Genomic DNA, 21890 nt, shown 5'->3' with positions numbered 1-21890 from the left:
CCAGAATTCCCATCAAAACTCCCCAGAATTCCCAGAAAAGCCCCGGAATTCCCAGAAAAGCCTCAGAATTCCCAGAAAAACCCCTGGAATTCCCAGAAAAACCCCAGAATTCCCAGAAAAAACCCAGAATTCCCAGAAAACCCCTGGAATTCCCAGAAAAGCCCCAGAATTCCCAGAAAAGCCCGGAATTCCCACAAAACCCCTGGAATTCCCAGAAAAGCCCCGGAATTCCCAGAAAAAAAACAGAATTCCCAGAAAAACCCCAGAATTCCCAGAAAAGCCCAGGAATTCCCAGAAAAGCCTCAGAATTCCCAGAAAAAACCCAGAATTCCCAGAAAAACCCCTGGAATTCCCAGAAAAGCCCCGGAATTCCCAGAAAAAGCCCCGGAATTCCCAGAAAAGCCTCAGAATTCCCAGAAAAACCCCAGAATTCCCAGAAAAGCCCCAGAATTCCCAGAAAACCCCCCAGAATTCCCAGAAAAGCCCCGGAATTCCCAGAAAAAAACCAGAATTCCCAGAAAAGCCCCGGAATTCCCAGAAAAAACCCAGAATTCCCAGAAAAACCCCTGGAATCCCCACCAAAACTCCACAGAATTCCCAGAAAAGCCCCGGAATTCCCAGAAAAACCCCCAGAATTCCCAGAAAAAGCCCCGGAATTCCCAGAAAACCCCCAGAATTCCCATCAAAACTCCCCAGAATTCCCAGAAAAGCCCCAGAATTCCCAGAAAAGCCCCAGAATTCCCAGAAAAAGCCCCGGAATTCCCAAAAAAGCCCCAGAATTCCCAGAAAACCCCTGGAATCCCCACCAAAACTCCCCAGAATTCCCAGGAAACCCCCAGAATTCCCAGAAAAGCCCCAGAATTCCCAGAAAACCCCCGGAATTCCCAGAAAACCCCTGGAATCCCCACCAAAACTCCCCACAATTCCCAGAAAAACCCCCGGAATTCCCACCAGAACTCCCCAGAATTCCCAGAAAAGCCCCAGAATTCCCAGAAAAGCCCCAGAATTCCCAGAAAACTCCCACAATTCCCATCAAATCCCCTCAGAATTCCCAGAAAAGGCCCAGAATTCCCAGAAAACCCCTGGAATTCCCAGAAAACCCCCAGAATTCCCAGAAAAAACCACAGAATTCCCAGAAAAACCCCTGGAATTCCCAGAAAAACCTGGAATTCCCAGAAAAGCCCCAGAATTCCCATCAAAACTCCCCAGAATTCCCAGAAAAAGCCCCGGAATTCCCAGAAAACCCCTGGAATTCCCAGAAAACCCCTGGAATCCCCACCAAAACTCCCCAGAATTCCCAGGAAAAGCGCCGGAATTCCCAGAAAAAACCCAGAATTCCCAGAAAAGCCCCGGAATTCCCAGAAAAAACCCCTGGAATTCCCAGAAAAGCCCCGGAATTCCCAGAAAAGCCCCAGAATTCCCAGAAAAGCCTCAGAATTCCCAGAAAAGCCCCGGAATTCCCAGAAAAGCCCCGGAATTCCCAGAAAAGCCCTGGAATCCCCACCTGCATCAGCAGCAGTCCCACGATGAAGGCGCTGCCCTGGCAGTAGCCGACCTCCCGATCCACCAGGGAATAGGCCTGGAAAAGAGGGAAAATGCCCCAAAATCCATGGATTTGGGCAGCTCTGGGTGCGGGAATTCCCAAGGAAAGAGCGGGAAGAGCGAGGCCGGAACGAGGCGGTTTGGGGAGGAAAAGGGGAAAAGGAACCTCGGGGGCGCCGGGGGGAGGAAATTCCTCAAAATTTGGGATGGGAGGAAATTCCGCAAAATTTGGGATGGGAGCAAATCCCTCAAAATTTGGGATGGGAGCAAATTCCTGAAAATTTGGGATGGGAGCAAATTCCGCAAAATTTGGGATGGGAGCAAATTCCTCAAATTTTGGGATGGGAGCAAATTCCTCAAAATTTGGGATGGGAGCAAATTCCTCAAATTTTGGGATGGGAGCAAATTCCGCAAAATTTGGGATGGGAGCAAATTCCTTAAAAATTTGGGATGGGAGCAAATTCCGCAAAATTTGGGATGGGAGCAAATCCCTCAAAATTTGGGATGGGATCAAATCCATCAAAATTTGGGATGGGAGCAAATTCCTTAAAATTTGGGATGGGAGCAAATTCCGCAAAATTTGGGATGGGAGCAAATTCCTCAAAATTTGGGATGGGAGCAAATTCCTTAAAAATTTGGGATGGGAGCAAATCCCTTAAAAATTTGGGATGGGAGCAAATTCCTGAAAATTTGGGATGGGAGCAAATTCCGCAAAATTTGGGATGGGAGCAAATTCCTCAAATTTTGGGATGGGAGCAAATTCCGCAAAATTTGGGATGGGATCAAATCCATCAAAATTTGGGATGGGAGCAAATTCCGCAAAATTTGGGATGGGAGCAAATTCCTTAAAATTTGGGATGGGATCAAATCCATCAAAATTTGGGATGGGAGCAAATTCCTTAAAAATTTGGGATGGGAGCAAATCCCTCAAAATTTGGGATGGGAGCAAATTCCTTAAAATTTGGGATGGGAGCAAATCCCTCAAAATTTGGGATGGGAGCAAATTCCTCAAATTTTGGGATGGGAGCAAATCCATCAAAATTTGGGATGGGAGCAAATTCCTTAAAATTTGGGATGGGAGCAAATTCCGCAAAATTTGGGATGGGAGCAAATTCCTTAAAAATTTGGGATGGGAGCAAATTCCTCAAAATTTGGGATGGGAGCAAATTCCTCAAATTTTGGGATGGGAGCAAATTCCTTAAAATTTGGGATGGGAGCAAATTCCTCAAATTTTGGGATGGGAGCAAATTCCTTAAAAATTCTGGGATGGGAGCAAATTCCTCAAAATTTGGGATGGGAGCAAATTCCTTAAAAATTCTGGGATGGGAGCAAATTCCTCAAATTTTGGGATGGGATCAAATTCCTTAAAATTTGGGATGGGAGCAAATCCCTCAAAATTTTGGGATGGGAGCAAATTCCTTAAAATTTGGGATGGGAGCAAATTCCTTAAAAATTTGGGATGGGAGCAAATTCCTTAAAAATTCTGGGATGGGAGCAAATCCATCAAAATTTGGGATGGGAGCAAATTCCTCAAAATTTGGGATGGGAGCAAATTCCTTAAAATTTGGGATGGGAGCAAATTCCTGAAAATTTGGGATGGGAGCAAATTCCTCAAAATTTGGGATGGGAGCAAATTCCGCAAAATTTGGGATGGGAACAAATTCCTTAAAATTTGGGATGGGAGCAAATCCATCAAAATTTGGGATGGGAGCAAATCCATCAAAAATGGGTTTGGGATGGGATCAAATCCATTGAAATTTGAGTTTGGGGTGGAAACCGAACAAATTGGTACCAAATCCCTCAAAATTTGAGTTTGGGGTGCAACCAAATCCCTCAAAATTTGGGGTGGAAAACAAATCCCTCAAAATTTGAGTTTGGGGTGGGAACAGAACAAATTGGAACGAAATCCCTCAAAATTTGAGTTTGGGGTGGAACCAAACCCCTCAAAATTTTGTGATGGAACCAAATCCCTCAAAAATTCTGGGATTGCACCAAATCCCTTAAAAATGAGTTTGGGGTGGCCCCAACCCCTCCCGAGGCTTCTCCACTGCCACCCCCACCCCATGGAGGTCCTGGGATCCCGCTCAGCTTCAGGACCTCGCAGAGCAGCTCCTGGTCCTGGCCCACCCCACATCCTGTCCCCAAACCCGTGTCACCTTCATGACCTTGAGGAGCACCTCCTGACCCTGGCCCTGGCCCTGTCCCCATGTCCCTGGTCCCTGTCACCTTCAGGATGTTGAGGAGCATCTCCTGGCCCTGTCCCACCCCAGATCCTGTCCCCAAACCTTTGTCACCTTCATGACATTGAGGAGCAGCTCCTGGCCCCATCCCTGTCCCTGTGTCCCCAAACCCCTGTCACCTTTATGACGTTGAGGAGCATCTCCTGACCCTGTCCCCATGTCCCTGTCCCCATTTCCCCCGTCCCTGTCACCTTCATGACCTTGAGGAGCACCTCCTGGCCCCATCCCTGTCCCTCTCCCCGTGTCCCTGGTCCTTGTCACCTTCATGACACTGAGGAGCATCTCCTGGCCCTGTTCCAAACCCACCCCAGATCCTGTCCCCAAACCTTTGTCACCTTCATGACACTGAGGAGCATCTCCTGGCCCTGTCTCCATCCCCTGTCCCCGGTCCCTGTCACTTTCAGGACATTGAGGAGCATCTCCTGACCCCATCCCTGTCCCCGTGTCCCTGGTCCTGTTAAGCTTCATGACCTTGTAGAGCATCTCCTGGCTCTGGCCCCATCCCACCCCAGATCCTGTCCCCAAACCCCTGTCACCTTTACGATGTTGAGGAGCATCTCCTGGCCCTGTCCCACTGCCACCACACCCTGTCCCCGTGTCCCTGGTCCCTGTCACCTTCACAACATTGAGGAGCATCTCCTGGCCCTGGCCCTGTCCCCATGTCCCTGTCACCTTCATGACACTGAGGAGCACCTCCTGGCCCTGTCCCACCCCAGATCCTGTCCCCAAACCTTTGTCCCCTTCATGACACTGAGGAGCATCTCCTGACCCCGTCTCCATCCCCTGTCCCCGGTCCCTGTCACTTTCAGGACATTGAGGAGCATCTCTTGGCCCCATCCCTGGCCCAGCCCAGATCCTCACCTCAAACCCGCGTCACCTTCATGATGTTGAGGAGCATCTCCTTACACTGGCCCTGTCCCCGTCCCACCCTGTCCCCATGTCCCTGGTCCCTGTCACCTTCAGGATGTTGAGGAGCATCTCCTGTCCCAGTCCCACCCCAGATCCCCATGTCCCTGGTCCGTGTCACCTTCATGACACTGCAGGGCATCTCCTGGCCCCATCCCTGGCCCACCCCAGATCCTGTCCCCAAACCTTTGTCACCTTCATGCCATTGAGGAGCATCTCCTGGCCCTGTCCCTGTCCCTCTCCCCATGTCCCCAAACCCCTGTCACCTTTACGATGTTGAGGAGCATCTCCTTGCCCCGTCCCAGTCCCACCCCAGATCCTGTCCCTGTGTCCCCAGTCCCTGTCACCTTCATGACCTTGCAGAGCATCTCCTGGCCCTGTCCCACCCCAGCTCCTGTCCCCAAACCCGCGTCACCTTCATGATGTTGAAGAGCATCTCCGGACCCCATCCCAATCCCTGTCCCCATGTCCCTGGTCCCTGTCACCTTCATGACGTTGAGGAGCACCTCCTGGCCCTGTCCCACCCCAGATCCCTGTCCCCACGTCCCTGTCACCTTCATGACATTGAGGAGAATCTCCTGGCCCTGTCCCACCCCACATCCATGTCCCCAGTCCCTGTCACCTTCATGACGTTGAAGAGCATCTCCTGTCCCCATCCCACCCCAGCTCCATGTCCCCAAACCTGTGTCACCTTCATGACGTTGAGGAGCACCTCCTGTCCCCATCCCACCCCAGCTCCATGTCCCCAAACCCGTGTCCCCTTCATGACATTGAGGAGCATCTCCTGTCCCCGTCCCACCCCAGCTCCATGTCCCCGGTTCCTGTCACCTTCATGACGTTGAGGAGCATCTCCTGTCCCCATCCCACCCCAGATCCTGTCCCCACGTCCCTGTCCCCTTCATGACATTGAGGAGAATCTCCTGTCCCCATCCCACCCCAGATCCTGTCCCCAAACCCGTGTCACCTTCATGACGTTGAAGAGCATCTCCTGTCCCCATCCCACCCCAGCTCCATGTCCCCAAACCTGTGTCACCTTCATGACGTTGAGGAGCACCTCCTGTCCCCGTCCCACCCCACATCCATGTCCCCAAACCCGCGTCCCCTTCATGACGTTGAGGAGCATCTCCTGTCCCCATTCCACCCCAGCTCCATGTCCCCAAACCTGTGTCACCTTCATGACGTTGAAGAGCATCTCCTGTCCCCGTCCCACCCCAGCTCCTGTCCCCAAACCCGCGTCACCTTCATGACATTGAGGAGCATCTCCTGTCCCCATCCCACCCCAGCTCCATGTCCCCACGTCCCTGTCACCTTCATGACATTGAAGAGCACCTCCTGGCCCAGGCTGTCCTGGCCCTTGAAGAAGTCGTGCTCGGGGTAGGTGCGGGCGATGTCGCGGCGGATCAGGCGCTCGCAGGGCGACGACATCCGCAGCAGCTCCGAGTACTGGTGCCGCAGGGGCAGCTCGGCCGCGCTGCACAGCAGCTGCCACACGATGGCGCGGAAATGGTGCGGGATCCCCTTCCGGATCAGCTCCTGCCCACAGCGGGACCCCAAACGTCACCCTAAATGTCACCCCAAACCCATCCCATTGACCCCAAACCCATCCCATTGACCCCAAACCCATCCCACTGTCCCTGTGCCCGGGCACAGCAGCTGCCACACGATGGCGCGGAAATGGTGCGGGATCCCCTTCCGGATCAGCTCCTGCCCACAGCGGGACCCCAAATGTCACCCTAAATGTCACCCCAAACTCATCTCATTGACCCCAAACTCATCCCATTGACCCCAAATGTCACCCTAAATGTCACCCCAAACCCATCCCATTGACCCCAAACTCATCCCACTGACCCCAAACTCATCCCATTGACCCCAAATGTGACACAAACCCATCCCATTGACCCCAAACTCATCCCATTGACCCCAAATGTCACCCTAAATGTCACCCCAAACTCATCCCATTGACTCCAAACCCATCCCATTGACCCCAAACTCATCCCATTGACCCCAAATGTGACCCCAAACTCATCCCATTGACCCCAAACTCATCCCATTGACCCCAAACCCATCCCATTGACCCCAAACTCATCCCATTGACCCCAAACTCATCCTATTGACCCCAAATGTGACCCCAAACCCATCCCATTGACCCCAAACTCATCCCATTGACCCCAAACTCATCCTATTGACCCCAAATGTGACCCCAAACCCATCCCATTGACCCCAAACCCATCCCATTGACCCCAAATGTGACCCCAAACCCATCCCATTGACCCCAACCCCATCGCACTGTCCCTGTGCCCGGGCACAGCAGCTGCCACACGATGGCGCGGAAATGGTGCGGGATCCCCTTCCGGATCAGCTCCTGCCCACAGCGGGACCCCAAATGTCACCCTAAATGTCACCCCAAACTCATCCCATTGACCCCAAATGTCACCCTAAATGTCACCCCAAACCCATCCCATTGACCCCAAATGTCACCCTAAATGTCACCCCAAACTCATCCCATTGACCCCAAACCCATCCCATTGACCCCAAATGTGACACAAACCCATCCCATTGTCCCCAAACTCAACCTATTGAACCCTAAATGTGACCCCAAACCCATCCCATTGACTCCAAACTCATCCCATTGACCCCAAATGTGACCCCAAACTCATCCCATTGACCCCAAATGTCACCCCAAACTCATCCCATTGACCCCAAACTCATCCCATTGAACCCAAACTCATCCTATTGACCCCAAACTCATCCCATTGACCCCAAACTCATCCCATTGACCCCAAATGTGACCCCAAACTCATCCCATTGACCCCAAACCCATCCCATTGACCCCAAACCCATCCCATTGACTCCAAACCCATCCCATTGACCCCAAACCCATCCCATTGACCCCAAACCCATCCCATTGACTCCAAACCCATCCCATTGACCCCAAACGTGACCCCAAACTCATCCCATTGACCCCAAACCCATCCCATTGACCCCAAATGTGACCCCAAACTCATCCCATTGACCCCAAACCCATCCCATTGACCCCAAATGTGACCCCAAACTCATCCCATTGACCCCAAACGTGACCCCAAACCCATCCCATTGACCCCAAACTCATCCCATTGACCCCAAATGTGACCCCAAATGTGACCCCAAACTCATGCCAAAACTCATCCCATTGGGACAAACCCATCCCCAAACCAGATCCCCTTGGACAATTCCATCCCAAACTCATCCCATTGGGACAAATCCATCCCAAAACCCAACAAACTGGATAAACCCATCCCAAAACTCATCCCATTGGTACAAACCCATCCCAAAATCCATCCCTTTGGGACAAATCCATCCCCAAACCAGATCCCATTGGACAAATCCATCCCTTTGGGACAAATCCATCCCAAAATCCATCCCATTGGACAAACCCATCCCAAATCAGATCCCATTGAACAAATCCATCCAAAACCACGACCCTTTGGGACAAATCCATCCAAAACCCAAGAAACTGGATAAATCCATCCCAAAACAAGGGTCATTGGACAAATCCATCCCAAAACTCATCCCATTGTACAATTCCACCCCAAACTAGATCCCATTGGGACAATTTCATCCCAAAACTCGTCCCACTGGACAAATCCATCCCAAACTCATGCCATGGGACAATTCCACCCAAAACTCATCCCATTGGGACAATTCCACCCCAAACCAGATCCCATTGGGACAATTCCACCCCAAACTCATCCCATTGAACGAATCCATCCCCAAACTCATCGCACTGGGACAAATCCATCCCAAAACCCAACAAACTGGATAAATTCATCCCAAAACTCATCCCATTGGAAAAATCCATCCAAAACCACAATCCTTTGGGACAATTCCATCTCAAAACCCAACAAATTGGATAAATGCATCCCAAAACTCATACCATTGAATAAATCCACCCCAAAACATGATCCACTGGACAAATCCATCCCAAAATCCATCCCATCGAACAAATCCATCCCAAACCAGATCCCATTGGACAAATCCATCCTAAAACTCATCCCATTGGACAAATCCATCCCAAACCCCAACAAACTGGATAAATCCATCCCCAAACTCATCCCATTGGACGAATCCACCCCAAAACACATTCCTTTGTACAAACCCATCCCAAACCAGATCCCACCGGATAAATCCATTCCAAACCAGATGCCATTGGACAAATCCATCTCAAAATGCATCCCTTTGGGACAAATCCACCTCAAAACATGATCCACTGGACAATTCCATCCCAAAATCCATCCCATTGGACAAATCCATCCCAAAACCCAACGAACTGGATAAACCCATCCCAAAACAAGGGTCATTGGGACAAATCCACCCCAAACTCATCCCACAGGGCAAATCCATCCCAAAACCAGATCCCATTGGGACAATTCCATCCCAAAATCCATCCCTTCGGGACAAATCCATCCCAAAACCTCATCCCATCGAATAAATCCATCCCAAACTCATCCCATTGGGACAATTCCATCTCAAAACTCATCCCATTGGGACAAATCCACCCCAAACCAGATCCCATGGGACAATTCCATCCTAAACCAGATCCCATTGGGACAAACCCATCCCAAAATTCATCTTATTGGCCAAATCCACCCCAAACCAGATCCCATGGGACAATTCCATCCCAAAACTCATCCCATTGGGACAACTCCATCCCAAAAACTGACCCATTGGACAATTCCATCCCAAACCAGATCCCATCGGAACAAATCCATCCCAAAACCCAACAAACTGGACAAACCCATCCCAAAACTCATCCCATTGAACAAATCCATCCCAAACCAGATCCCATTGGATAAACCCATCCCAAAACTCATCCCATTGGGACAAATCCACCCCAAACCAAGATCCCATGGGACAAATCCACCCCAAACCAGATCCCATTGGGACAATTCCATCCCAAAACACAACAAATTAGACAAATCCACCCCAAACCAGATCCCATTGGGACAATTCCATCCCAAAACTCATCCCATTGGACAAATCCACCCCAAAACATGATCCACTGGACAATTCCATCCCAAAATCCATCCCATTGGACAAATCCATCCCAAAACCCAACGAACTGGATAAACCCATCCCAAAACAAGGGTCATTGGACAACTCCATCCCAAAACTCATCCCACAGGGCAAATCCATCCCAAAACCAGATCCCATTGGGACAATTCCATCCCAAAATCCATCCCTTCGGGACAAATCCATCCCAAAACCTCATCCCATCGAATAAATCCATCCCAAACTCATCCCATTGGGACAATTCCATCCTAAACCAGATCCCATTGGGACAAACCCATCCCAAAATTCATCTTATTGGCCAAATCCACCCCAAACCAGATCCCATGGGACAATTCCATCCCAAAACTCATCCCATTGGGACAACTCCATCCCAAAAACTGACCCATTGGACAATTCCATCCCAAACCAGATCCCATTGGAACAAATCCATCCCAAAACCCAACAAACTGGACAAACCCATCCCAAAACTCATCCCATTGAACAAATCCATCCCAAACCAGATCCCATTGGATAAACCCATCCCAAAACTCATCCCATTGGGACAAATCCACCCCAAACCAAGATCCCATGGGACAAATCCACCCCAAACTCATCCCATTGAACAAATCCAGCCCCAAACTCATCCCATTGGACAATTCCATCCCTTTGGGACAAATTCATTCCAAAACTCATCCCACTGGACAAACCCAACCCAAAATCCATCCCACTGGATACATCCATCCAAAACCACAACCGTTTGGGACAAGTCCATCCCAAAACCCAACAAACTGGATAAATTCATCCCAAAACTCATCCCATTGGACAAATCCACCCCAAACCAGATCCCATTGGGACAATTCCATCCCAAAACTCATCCCATTGGGACAAATCCACCCCCAAATCCATCCCATTGAACAAATCCACCCCAAACTCATCGCGTTGGGACAAACCCATCCCAAAACCCAACAAACTGGATAAACCCATCCTAAAATGCATCCCATTGGACAAATCCACCCCAAAACATGATCCACTGGACAATTCCATCCCAAAATCCATCCCATTGGACAAATCCATCCCAAAACCCAACAAACTGGATAAACCCATCCTAAAATGCATCCCATTGGGACAATTTCATCCCAAAACTCATCCCATTGGACAAATCCATCCCAAAATCCATCCCATTGGACAAATCCATCCCAAACCAGATCCCATTGGGACAATTCCACCCAAAACTCATCCCATTGGGACAAACCGACCCCAAACCAGATCCCACTGGGACAAACCCACCCCAAACCAGATCCCATTGACCAAATCCACCCCAAACTCATCCATTGACCAAATCCACCCCAAACTCATCCCATTGGGACAAATCCACCCCAAACTCATCCATTGACCAAATCCACCCCAAACTCATCCCATTGGGACAAATCCACCCCAAACTCATCCATTGACCAAATCCACCCCAAACTCATCCCATTGGGACAAATCCATCCCAAACTCATCCCATTGGACAAACCCATCCCAAACCAGATCCCATTGACCAAATCCACCCCTAAAACCCAACGGAGCGGGACCAAGGCGGCGTCACCTTGAGCAGCTTCTCCTTCTTCTTCCTCCACTCGTCCCACTCGTTGACGATGCGGCCCCAGAGGATCCAGGTGTCCTCCTCCAGGTGGCTGAGGTTGGACGAGGCCGAGGAGCTGGAGACCAGCGAGGAGCCGCTGTTCCGCCGCGAGCCGTTCATGGAGCGCATGGACTTGGAGTCGGCCTCCAGCAGCCTGGGGGACAGGCAGAGGTCCAAAATTGACCCAAAATGGACCCAAAGAGGGTGGGAGGGATCTAAAATTGAGCTAAAGAGTGGGGGATTCACCCAAAATGGACCCAAAGAGGGTGGGAGGGACCCAAAAGTGACCCAGAAAAGGAAGCATTGACCCAAAACTGCCCCAAAGGAGCTGGGATTGACCCAAAATGTCCCCAAAAGAGGTGGGAGTGACCCAAAACTGCCCTAAAGTGTGGGGGATTCACCCAAAACTGACCCAAAGAGGGTGGGAGGGATCGAAAATTGAGCTAAAGAGTGGGAATTCACCCAAAACTGACCCATAATGGACCCAAAGAGGGTGGGAGGGATCTAAAATTGAGCTAAAGAGTGGAGGATTCACCCAAAACTGCCCCAAAGGAGCTGGGATTGACCCAAAATGTCCCCAAAAGAGGTGGGAGTGACCCAAAACTGCCCTAAAGTGTGGGGGATTCACCCAAAATGGACCCAAAGAGGGTGGGAGGGATCTAAAATTGAGCTAAAGAGTGGGGGATTCACCCAAAATGGACCCAAAATGGACCCAAAGAGGGTGGGAGGGACCCAAAAGTGACCCAGAAAAGGAAGCATTGACCCAAAACTGACCCAAAGGAGCTGGGATTGACCCAAAATGTCCCCAAAAGAGGTGGGAGTGACCCAAAACTGCCCTAAAGTGTGGGGGATTCACCCAAAACTGACCCAAAGAGGGTGGGAGGGATCGAAAATTGAGCTAAAGAGTGGGAATTCACCCAAAATGGACCCAAAGAGGGTGGGAGGGATCTAAAATTGAGCTAAAGAGTAGAGGATTCACCCAAAATGGACCCAAAATGGACCCAAAGAGGGTGGGAGGGATCTAAAATTGAGCTAAAGAGTGGGAATTCACCCAAAATGGACCCAAAATGGACCCAAAGAGGGTGGGAGGGATCTAAAATTGAGCTAAAGAGTGGGAATTCACCCAAAATGGACCCAAAGAGGGTGGGAGGGACCCAAAACTGACCCAGAAAAGGAAGCATTGACCCAAAACTGCCCCAAAGGAGCTGGGATTGACCCAAAATGTCCCCAAAAGAGGTGGGAGTGACCCAAAACTGCCCTAAAGTGTGGGGGATTCACCCAAAATGGACCCAAAGAGGGTGGGAGGGACCTAAAATTGAGCTAAAGAGTGGAGGATTCACCCAAAATGGACCCAAAATGGGCCCAAAGAGGGTGGGAGGGATCTAAAATTGAGCTAAAGAGTGGGAATTCACCCAAAACTGACCCAAAATGAACCCAAAGAGGGTGGGAGGGATCTAAAATTGACCTAAAGAGTGGGAATTCACCCAAAATGGACCCAAAGAGGGTGGGAGGGACCCAAAAGTGACCCAGAAAAGGAAGCATTGACCCAAAACTGCCCCAAAGGAGCTGGGATTGACCCAAAATGTCCCCAAAAGAGGTGGGAGTGACCCAAAACTGCCCTAAAGTGTGGGGGATTCACCCAAAACTGACCCAAAGAGGGTGGGAGGGATCTAAAATTGAGCTAAAGAGTGGGGATTCACCCAAAATGGACCCAAAATGGACCCAAAGAGGGTGGGAGGGATCTAAAATTGAGCTAAAGAGTGGAGGATTCACCCAAAATGGACTCAAAATGAACCCAAAGAGGGTGGGAGGGATCGAAAATTGAGCTAAAGAGTGGGAATTCACCCAAAACTGACCCAAAATGGACCCAAAGAGGGTGGGAGTGACCCAAAAGTGACCCAGAAAAGGAAGCATTGACCCAAAACTGACCCAAAGGAGCTGGGATTGACCCAAAATGTCCCCAAAAGAGGTGGGAGTGACCCAAAACTGCCCTAAAGTGTGGGGGATTCACCCAAAACTGACCCAAAGAGGGTGGGAGGGATCTAAAATTGAGCTGAAGAGTGGGAATTCACCCAAAATGGACCCAAAATGGACCCAAAGAGGGTGGGAGGGACCTAAAATTGAGCTAAAGAGTGGGAATTCACCCAAAATGGACCCAAAATGGACCCAAAGAGAGTGGGAGGGACCCAAAACTGACCCAGAAAAGGAAGCATTGACCCAAAACTGACCCAAAGGAGCTGGGATTGACCCAAAATGTCCCCAAAAGAGGTGGGAGTGACCCAAAACTGCCCTAAAGTGTGGGGGATTCACCCAAAATGGACCCAAAGAGGGTGGGAGGGATCTAAAATTGAGCTAAAGAGTGGGGATTCACCCAAAATGGACCCAAAATGGACCCAAAGAGGGTGGGAGGGATCTAAAATTGAGCTAAAGAGTGGGAATTCACCCAAAATGGACCCAAAATGGACCCAAAGAGGGTGGGAGAGATCTAAAATTGAGCTAAAGAGTGGGAATTCACCCAAAATGGACCCAAAATGAACCCAAAGAGGGTGGGAGGGATCTAAAATTGAGCTAAAGAGTGGGAATTCACCCAAAATGGACCCAAAATGGACCCAAAGAGGGTGGGAGGGACCCAAAAGTGACCCAGAAAAGGAAGCATTGACCCAAAACTGCCCCAAAGGAGCTGGGATTGACCCAAAATGTCCCCAAAAGAGGTGGGAGTGACCCAAAACTGCCCTAAAGTGTGGGGGATTCACCCAAAATGGACCCAAAGAGGGTGGGAGGGATCTAAAATTGAGCTAAAAAGTGGGAATTCACCCAAAATGGACCCAAAGAGGGTGGGAGGGATCTAAAATTGAGCTAAAGAGTGGGAATTCACCCAAAATGGACCCAAAATGGACCCAAAGAGGGTGGGAGTGATCTAAAATTGAGCTAAAGAGTGGAGGATTCACCCAAAATGGACCCAAAATGGACCCAAAGAAGGTGGGAGGGATCTAAAATTGACCTAAAGAGTGGGGGATTCACCCAAAATGGACCCAAAGAGGGTGGGAGTGACCTAAAGTGTCCCCAAAGGAGGTGGGAGTGACCTAAAACTGCCCTAAAGAATGGGGGATTCACCCAAAATGGACCCAAAGAGGGTGGGAGGGATCTAAAATTGAGCTAAAGAGTGGGAATTCACCCAAAATGGACCCAAAGAAGGTGGGAGGGACCTAAAATTGAGCTAAAGAGTGGAGGATTCACCCAAAATGGACCCAAAGAGGGTGGGAGGGACCTAAAATTGAGCTAAAGAGTGGGAATTCACCCAAAATGGACTCAAAATGGACCCAAAGAAGGTGGGAGTGACCCAAAACTGCCCTAAAGTGTGGGGGATTCACCCAAAATGGACCCAAAGAGGGTGGGAGGGATCTAAAATTGAGCTAAAGAGTGGGGGATTCACCCAAAATGGACCCAAAGAGGGTGGGAGGGATGTAAAATTGAGCTAAAGAGTGGGAATTCACCCAAAATGGACCCAAAATGGACCCAAAGAGGGTGGGAGGGATCTAAAATTGAGCTAAAGAGTGGGAATTCACCCAAAATGGACCCAAAATGGACCCAAAGAGGGTGGGAGGGATCTAAAATTGAGCTAAAGAGTGGGAATTCACCCAAAACGGACCCAAAATGGACCCAAAGAGGGTGGGAGGGACCCAAAAGTGACCCAGAAAAGGAAGCATTGACCCAAAACTGCCCCAAAGGAGCTGGGATTGACCCAAAATGTCCCCAAAAGAGGTGGGAGTGACCCAAAACTGCCCTAAAGTGTGGGGGATTCACCCAAAATGGACCCAAAGAGGGTGGGAGGGATCTAAAATTGAGCTAAAAAGTGGGAATTCACCCAAAATGGACCCAAAGAGGGTGGGAGGGATCTAAAATTGAGCTAAAGAGTGGGAATTCACCCAAAATGGACCCAAAATGGACCCAAAGAGGGTGGGAGTGATCTAAAATTGAGCTAAAGAGTGGAGGATTCACCCAAAATGGACCCAAAATGGACCCAAAGAAGGTGGGAGGGACCTAAAATTGAGCTAAAGAGTGGAGGATTCACCCAAAACTGACCCAAAGGAGCTGGGATTGACCCAAAATGTCCCCAAAAGAGGTGGGAGTGACCCAAAACTGCCCTAAAGTGTGGGGGATTCACCCAAAATGGACCCAAAGAGGGTGGGAGGGACCTAAAATTGAGCTAAAGAGTGGAGGATTCACCCAAAATGGACCCAAAGAGGGCGGGAGGGATCTAAAATTGAGCTAAAGAGTGGGAATTCACCCAAAATGGACCCAAAGAGGGTGGGAGGGATCTAAAATTGAGCTAAAGAGTGGGAATTCACCCAAAATGGACCCAAAGAGGGTGGGAGGGATCTAAAATTGAGCTAAAGAGTGGGGATTCACCCAAAACTGACCCAAAATGGACCCAAAGAGGGTGGGAGGGACCCAAAAGTGACCCAGAAAAGGAAGCATTGACCCAAAACTGCCCCAAAGGAGCTGGGATTGACCCAAAATGTCCCCAAAAGAGGTGGGAGTGACCCAAAACTGCCCTAAAGTGTGGGGGATTCACCCAAAATGGACCCAAAGAGGGTGGGAGGGATCGAAAATTGAGCTAAAGAGTGGGGATTCACCCAAAATGGACCCAAAATGAACCCAAAGAGAGTGGGAGGGACCCAAAAGTGACCCAGAAAAGGAAGCATTGACCCAAAACTGCCCCAAAATGACCCTGGAGAAGCCAGGATTGACCCAAAACTGACCCAGAGGAGGTTGGAGTGACCCAAAACTGACCCAGAACTGCCCTGAAAAATGGGGGATTCACCCAAACTGGACCCAAAATGGACTCAAAGAGGGTGGGAAGGACCCAAAATGGCCCCAAAGGAGAAGGGACTGACCCAAAACTGACCCAGAAATGGAAGGGTTGACCCAAAATTGCCCCAAAATGGCCCCAAAGGAGAAGGGATTGACCCAAAATGGCCTCAAAGGAGGAGGGATTGACCCAAAATTGCCCCAAATGGCCCCAAAGGAGCAGGGATTGACCCAAAATGGCCCCAAACGAGGAGGGATTGACCCAAAATGGCCTCAAAGGAGGAGGGATTGACCCAAAATTGCCCAAAATGGCCCCAAAGGAGCAGGGATTGACCCAAAATGGCCCCAAACGAGGAAGGATTGACCCCAAACTGCCCCAAACGAGGAAGGATTGACCCAAAATTGCCCAAAATGGCCCCAAAGGAGCAGGGATTGACCCAAAACGAGGAAAGATTCCCACAAAACTTCCCTAAAAGAGGAGAAATTCCCCCAAACTTTCCAGAAAATGGAGCTACTCCCCCCAAACCACACCAGAAATGGAGCAATTCCACCAAAACCACACCAAAAACAGAGATATTGCCCCAAAAAGGAGAAATTTCCCCCAAAAATGGAGAAATTCCCACCAAAATGGAGAAATTCCTCCCAAAATGGAGAAATTGCCCCAAAAAATAGAAAACTTCCCCCTAAAAATGGAGAAATTCCCCCAAAAAAGGAGAAATTGCCACAAAAATTGAGGAATTCCTCCCAAAAATGGAGAAATTCCCCCCATAATGGAAAAATTCCCCCAAAAATAGAAAACTTCCCCCTAAAAATGGAGAAATTCCCTCAAAAATGGAGAAATTCCCCCCAAAATTGAGATATTTCTTCCAAAATCACACCAAAAATGGAGAAATTGCCCCAAAAAGGAGAAATCCCCCTTAAAAATGGAGAAATTCCTCTCAAAAATGGAGAAATTCCCCCCAAAAAAGGAGAATTTCCCCAAAAAGTGAAAATTTCCCCCTAAAAAGGGAGATATTCCACCCAGAAATGGAGAAATTCCCCCCAAAATGGAAATATTTCTTCCAAAATCACACCAAAAATGGAGATATTGCCCCAAAAACGGAGAAATTCCCCCTAAAAATGGGGAAATTCCTCCAAAAATGGAGAAATTCCTCCCAAAAAAGGAAATATTCCTCCCAAAAATGGAGAAATTTCCCCCAAAATGGAGAAATTCCCCCAAAAATAGAAAACTTCCCCCTAAAAATGGAGAAATTCCTCCCAAAATGGAGAAATTCCTCCAAAAATGGAGAAATTCCCCCCAAAAATGGAGAAATTCCTCCAAAAGTTGAGAAATTCCTCCCAAAAATGAAGATATTTCTTCCAAAATCACCCAAAAAATTGCCCCAAAAATGGAAATATTCCCCAAAAATGGTGATAATGCCCCAAAAAATGGAAATATTCCTCCAAAAATGGAGAAATTCCCCCCAAAAATGGAGAAATTTCTTCCAAAATCACCCAAAAAATGGAGAAATTGCCCCCAAAAAAGGAGGTATTTCCCCCCAAAATGGAGAAATTGCCCCAAAAATGGAGAAATTCATCCCAAAAATGGTGATAATGCCCCGAAAATGAAGAAATTCCTCCTAGAAATGGAGAAATTCCCCCCAAAATGGAGAAATTCCTCCCAAAAATGAAGAAATTCCCCCCAAAATGGAGAAATTCCCCCCAAAAACTGAGACATTCCCTCCAAAAATTGAGAAATTCTGCCCAAAAATAAAGATATTTCTTCCAAAATCACCCCAAAAATGGAGAAATTGCCCCCAAAATGGTGATAATGCCCCAAAAATGGAGAAATTCCCCCGAAATCCCCCCAAAAGCGCAGCCCCTCCCCCCCAAACCACCCCAAGTGATTGGAACGGGAATTGCTGCCCGAAGGAGGCGGGAAAAGGCGGGAAAGGGGCGGGAAAAGGCGGGAAAGGGGCGGGAAAAGGCGGGAAAGGGGCAGAAAAGGCGGGAAAGGGGCGGGAAAGGCGGGAAAGGGGCAGGAAAAGGCGGGAAAAGGCGGGAAAGGGGCGGGAAAAGGCGGGAAAGGGGCAGGAAAGGCGGGAAAGGGGCGGGAAAAGGCGGGAAAGGGGCGGGAAAGGCGGGAAAGGGGCGGGAAAAGGCGGGAAAGGGGCGGGAAAGGCGGGAAAGGGGCAGAAAAGGCGGGAAAGGGGCAGAAAAGGCGGGAAAGGGGCAGAAAAGGCGGGAAAGGGGCAGGAAAGGCGGGAAAGGGGCAGGAAAGGCGGGAAAGGGGCGGGAAAGGCGGGAAAGGGGCAGGAAAAGGGGCAGGAAAGGCGGGAAAGGGGCAGGAAAGGCGGGAAAGGGGCGGGAAAGGCGGGAAAGGGGCAGAAAAGGCGGGAAAGGGGCAGAAAAGGCGGGAAAGGGGCAGAAAAGGCGGGAAAGGGGCAGGAAAGGCGGGAAAGGGGCAGGAAAGGCGGGAAAGGGGCGGGAAAGGCGGGAAAGGGGCAGGAAAAGGGGCAGGAAAGGCGGGAAAGGGGCAGGAAAGGCGGGAAAGGGGCGGAAAAGGCGGGAAAGGGGCAGGAAAAGCGGGAAAGGGACGGAAAGGCGGGAAAGGGGTGGAAAAGGCGGGAAAGGGGCAGAAAAGGCGGGAAAGGGGCAGGAAAGGCGGGAAAGGGGCGGGAAAGGCGGGAAAGGGGCGGGAAAGGGGCGGGAAAGGGGCGGGAAAAGGCGGGAAAGGGGCGGGAAAGGCGGGAAAGGGGCAGGAAAAGGCGGGAAAGGGGCAGGAAAAGGCGGGAAAGGGCGGAAAAGGCGGGAAATGAGGAGAGAAAGGCGGGAAAGGGGCAGGAAAGGCGGGAAAGGGGCGGAAAAGGCGGGAAAGGGGCGGGAAAGGGGCGGAAAAGGCGGGAAAGGGGCGGGAAAGGCGGGAAAGGGGCAGGAAAGGCGGGAAAGGGGCAGGAAAGGCGGGAAAGGGGCGGGAAAGGCGGGAAAGGGGCAGAAAAGGCGGGAAAGGGCGGAAAAGGCGGGAAATGAGGAGAGAAAGGCGGGAAAGGGGCAGGAAAGGCGGGAAAGGGGCGGAAAAGGCGGGAAAGGGGCGGGAAAGGGGCGGAAAAGGCGGGAAAGGGGCGGGAAAGGCGGGAAAGGGGCAGGAAAGGCGGGAAAGGGGCGGGAAAGGGGCGGGAAAGGCGCGGGAAAGGCGGGAAAGGGGCGGAAAAGACGGGAAAGGGGCAGGAAAGGCGGGAAACGTGGGAGAAAAGGCGGGAAAGGGGCAGGAAAAGGCGGGAAAGGGATGGAAAAGGCGGGAAAGGGGCAGGAAAGGCGGGAAAGGGGCGGGAAAGGCGGGAAAGGGGCGGGAAAGGCGGGAAAGGCGGGAAAGGGGCGGGAAAGGGGCGGGAAAGGCGGGAAAGGGGCGGGAAAGGCGGGAAAGGGGCGGGAAAGGCGGGAAAGGGGCGGGAAAGGCGGGAAAGGGGCGGGAAAGGCGGGAAAGGGGCGGGAAAGGCGGGAAAGGGGCAGAAAAGGCGGGAAAGGGGCGGAAAAGGCGGGAAAGGGGCAGGAAAGGCGGGAAAGGGGCGGAAAAGGCGGGAAAGGGGCGGGAAAGGGGCGGAAAAGGCGGGAAAGGGGCGGGAAAGGCGGGAAAGGGGCAGGAAAGGCGGGAAAGGGGCAGGAAAGGCGGGAAAGGGGCGGGAAAGGCGGGAAAGGGGCAGAAAAGGCGGGAAAGGGCGGAAAAGGCGGGAAATGAGGAGAGAAAGGCGGGAAAGGGGCAGGAAAGGCGGGAAAGGGGCGGAAAAGGCGGGAAAGGGGCGGGAAAGGGGCGGAAAAGGCGGGAAAGGGGCGGGAAAGGCGGGAAAGGGGCAGGAAAGGCGGGAAAGGGGCGGGAAAGGGGCGGGAAAGGCGCGGGAAAGGCGGGAAAGGGGCGGAAAAGACGGGAAAGGGGCAGGAAAGGCGGGAAACGTGGGAGAAAAGGCGGGAAAGGGGCAGGAAAAGGCGGGAAAGGGATGGAAAAGGCGGGAAAGGGGCAGGAAAGGCGGGAAAGGGGCGGGAAAGGCGGGAAAGGGGCGGGAAAGGCGGGAAAGGGGCGGGAAAGGCGGGAAAGGGGCGGGAAAGGCGGGAAAGGCGGGAAAGGGGCGGGAAAGGCGGGAAAGGGGCGGGAAAGGCGCGGGAAAGGCGGGAAAGGGGCAGGAAAGGCGGGAAAGGGGCGGGAAAGGCGGGAAAGGGGCAGGAAAAGGCGGGAAAGGGGCGGGAAAGGCGGGAAAGGGGCAGGAAAGGCGGGAAAGGGGCAGGAAAGGCGGGAAAGGGGCGGGAAAGGCGGGAAAGGGGCGGGAAAGGCGGGAAAGGGGCGGGAAAGGCGGGAAAGGGGCGGGAAAGGCGGGAAAGGGGCGGAAAAGGCGGGAAAGGGGCGGGAAAGGCGGGAAAGGGGCAGGAAAGGCGGGAAAGGGGCGGAAAAGGCGGGAAAGGGGCGGGAAAGGCGGGAAAGGGGCGGGAAAGGCGGGAAAGGGGCGGGAAAGGCGGGAAAGGGGCGGGAAAGGCGGGAAAGGGGCGGGAAAGGCGGGAAAGGGGCGGAAAAGGCGGGAAAGGGGCGGGAAAGGCGGGAAAGGGGCAGGAAAGGCGGGAAAGGGGCGGAAAAGGCGGGAAAGGGGCAGGAAAGGCGGGAAAGGGGCGGGAAAGGCGGGAAAGGGGCAGGAAAGGCGGGAAAGGGGCGGAAAAGGCGGGAAAGGGGCGGGAAAGGCGGGAAAGGGGCGGGAAAGGCGGGAAAGGGGCGGGAAAGGCGGAAAAGGCGGGAAAGGGGCGGAAAGGCGGGAAAGGGGCGGGAAAGGCGGGAAAGGGGCGGGAAAGGGGCGGAAAAGGCGGGAAAGGGGCAGGAAAGGCGGGAAAGGGGCAGGAAAGGCGGGAAAGGGGCGGAAAAGGCGGGAAAGGGGCAGGAAAAGGCGGGAAAGGGGCAGGAAAGGCGGGAAAGGGGCGGGAAAGGCGGGAAAGGGGCAGGAAAGGCGCGGGAAAGGGGCGGGAAAGGGGCAGGAAAGGCGGGAAAGGGGCGGGAAAGGGGCGGGAAAGGCGGGAAAGGGGCAGGAAAGGCGGGAAAGGGGCGGGAAAGGCGGGAAAGGGGCGGGAAAGGGGCAGGAAAGGCGGGAAAGGGGCGGAAAAGGCGGGAAAGGGGCAGGAAAGGCGGGAAAGGGACGGGAAAGGCGGGAAAGGGGCAGGAAAAGGCGGGAAAGGGGCAGGAAAAGGGGCAGGAAAGGCGGGAAAGGGGCGGGAAAGGCGGGAAAGGGGCAGGAAAGGCGGGAAAGGGGCAGGAAAAGGCGGGAAAGGGGCGGGAAAGGCGGGAAAGGGGCGGGAAAGGCGGGAAAGGGGCAGGAAAGGCGGGAAAGGGGCGGGAAAGGGGCAGGAAAGGCGGGAAAGGGGCGGGAAAGGGGCAGGAAAGGCGGGAAAGGGGCGGGAAAGGGGCAGGAAAGGCGGGAAAGGGGCGGGAAAGGGGCAGGAAAGGCGGGAAAGGGGCGGGAAAGGGGCGGGAAAGGCGGGAAAGGCGGGAAAGGGGCAGGAAAAGGCGGGAAAGGGGCAGGAAAGGCGGGAAAGGGGCGGGAAAGGGGCAGGAAAGGCGGGAAAGGGGCGGGAAAGGCGGGAAAGGGGCGGGAAAGGCGGGAAAGGGGCGGGAAAGGGGCAGGAAAGGCGGGAAAGGGGCGGAAAAGGCGGGAAAGGGGCAGGAAAGGCGGGAAAGGGGCAGGAAAAGGCGGGAAAGGGGCGGGAAAGGCGGGAAAGGGGCGGGAAAG

The 21890-nt window shown here is 52.1% G+C and overlaps 1 protein-coding gene across 5 annotated transcripts in view; it reads right to left on the bottom strand.

Moving 5' to 3' along the window:
- EVI5L (ecotropic viral integration site 5 like) overlaps positions 1-21890 on the bottom strand; it is an 84185-nt gene that overhangs the window by 52506 nt on the left and 9789 nt on the right. For all 5 annotated transcript variants that reach the window (XM_082299447.1, XM_082299449.1, XM_082299450.1 and 2 more), the window contains exons 4-6: positions 11305-11494; positions 5997-6221; positions 1505-1579 (exon numbers count right to left, since the gene is read on the bottom strand). In XM_082299447.1, coding sequence (XP_082155573.1) covers positions 1505-1579; positions 5997-6221; positions 11305-11494 — 490 coding nt within the window. The remainder of the gene's footprint in view (positions 1-1504; positions 1580-5996; positions 6222-11304; positions 11495-21890) is intronic.

This window comes from Coloeus monedula (assembly GCF_965178545.1).
Source record: "Coloeus monedula genome assembly, chromosome: 31".
NCBI lineage: Eukaryota > Metazoa > Chordata > Aves > Passeriformes > Corvidae > Coloeus > Coloeus monedula.
The sequence above is the reverse complement of the archived record's forward strand: the minus strand, read 5'-3'. Positions and strand labels throughout refer to the sequence as shown.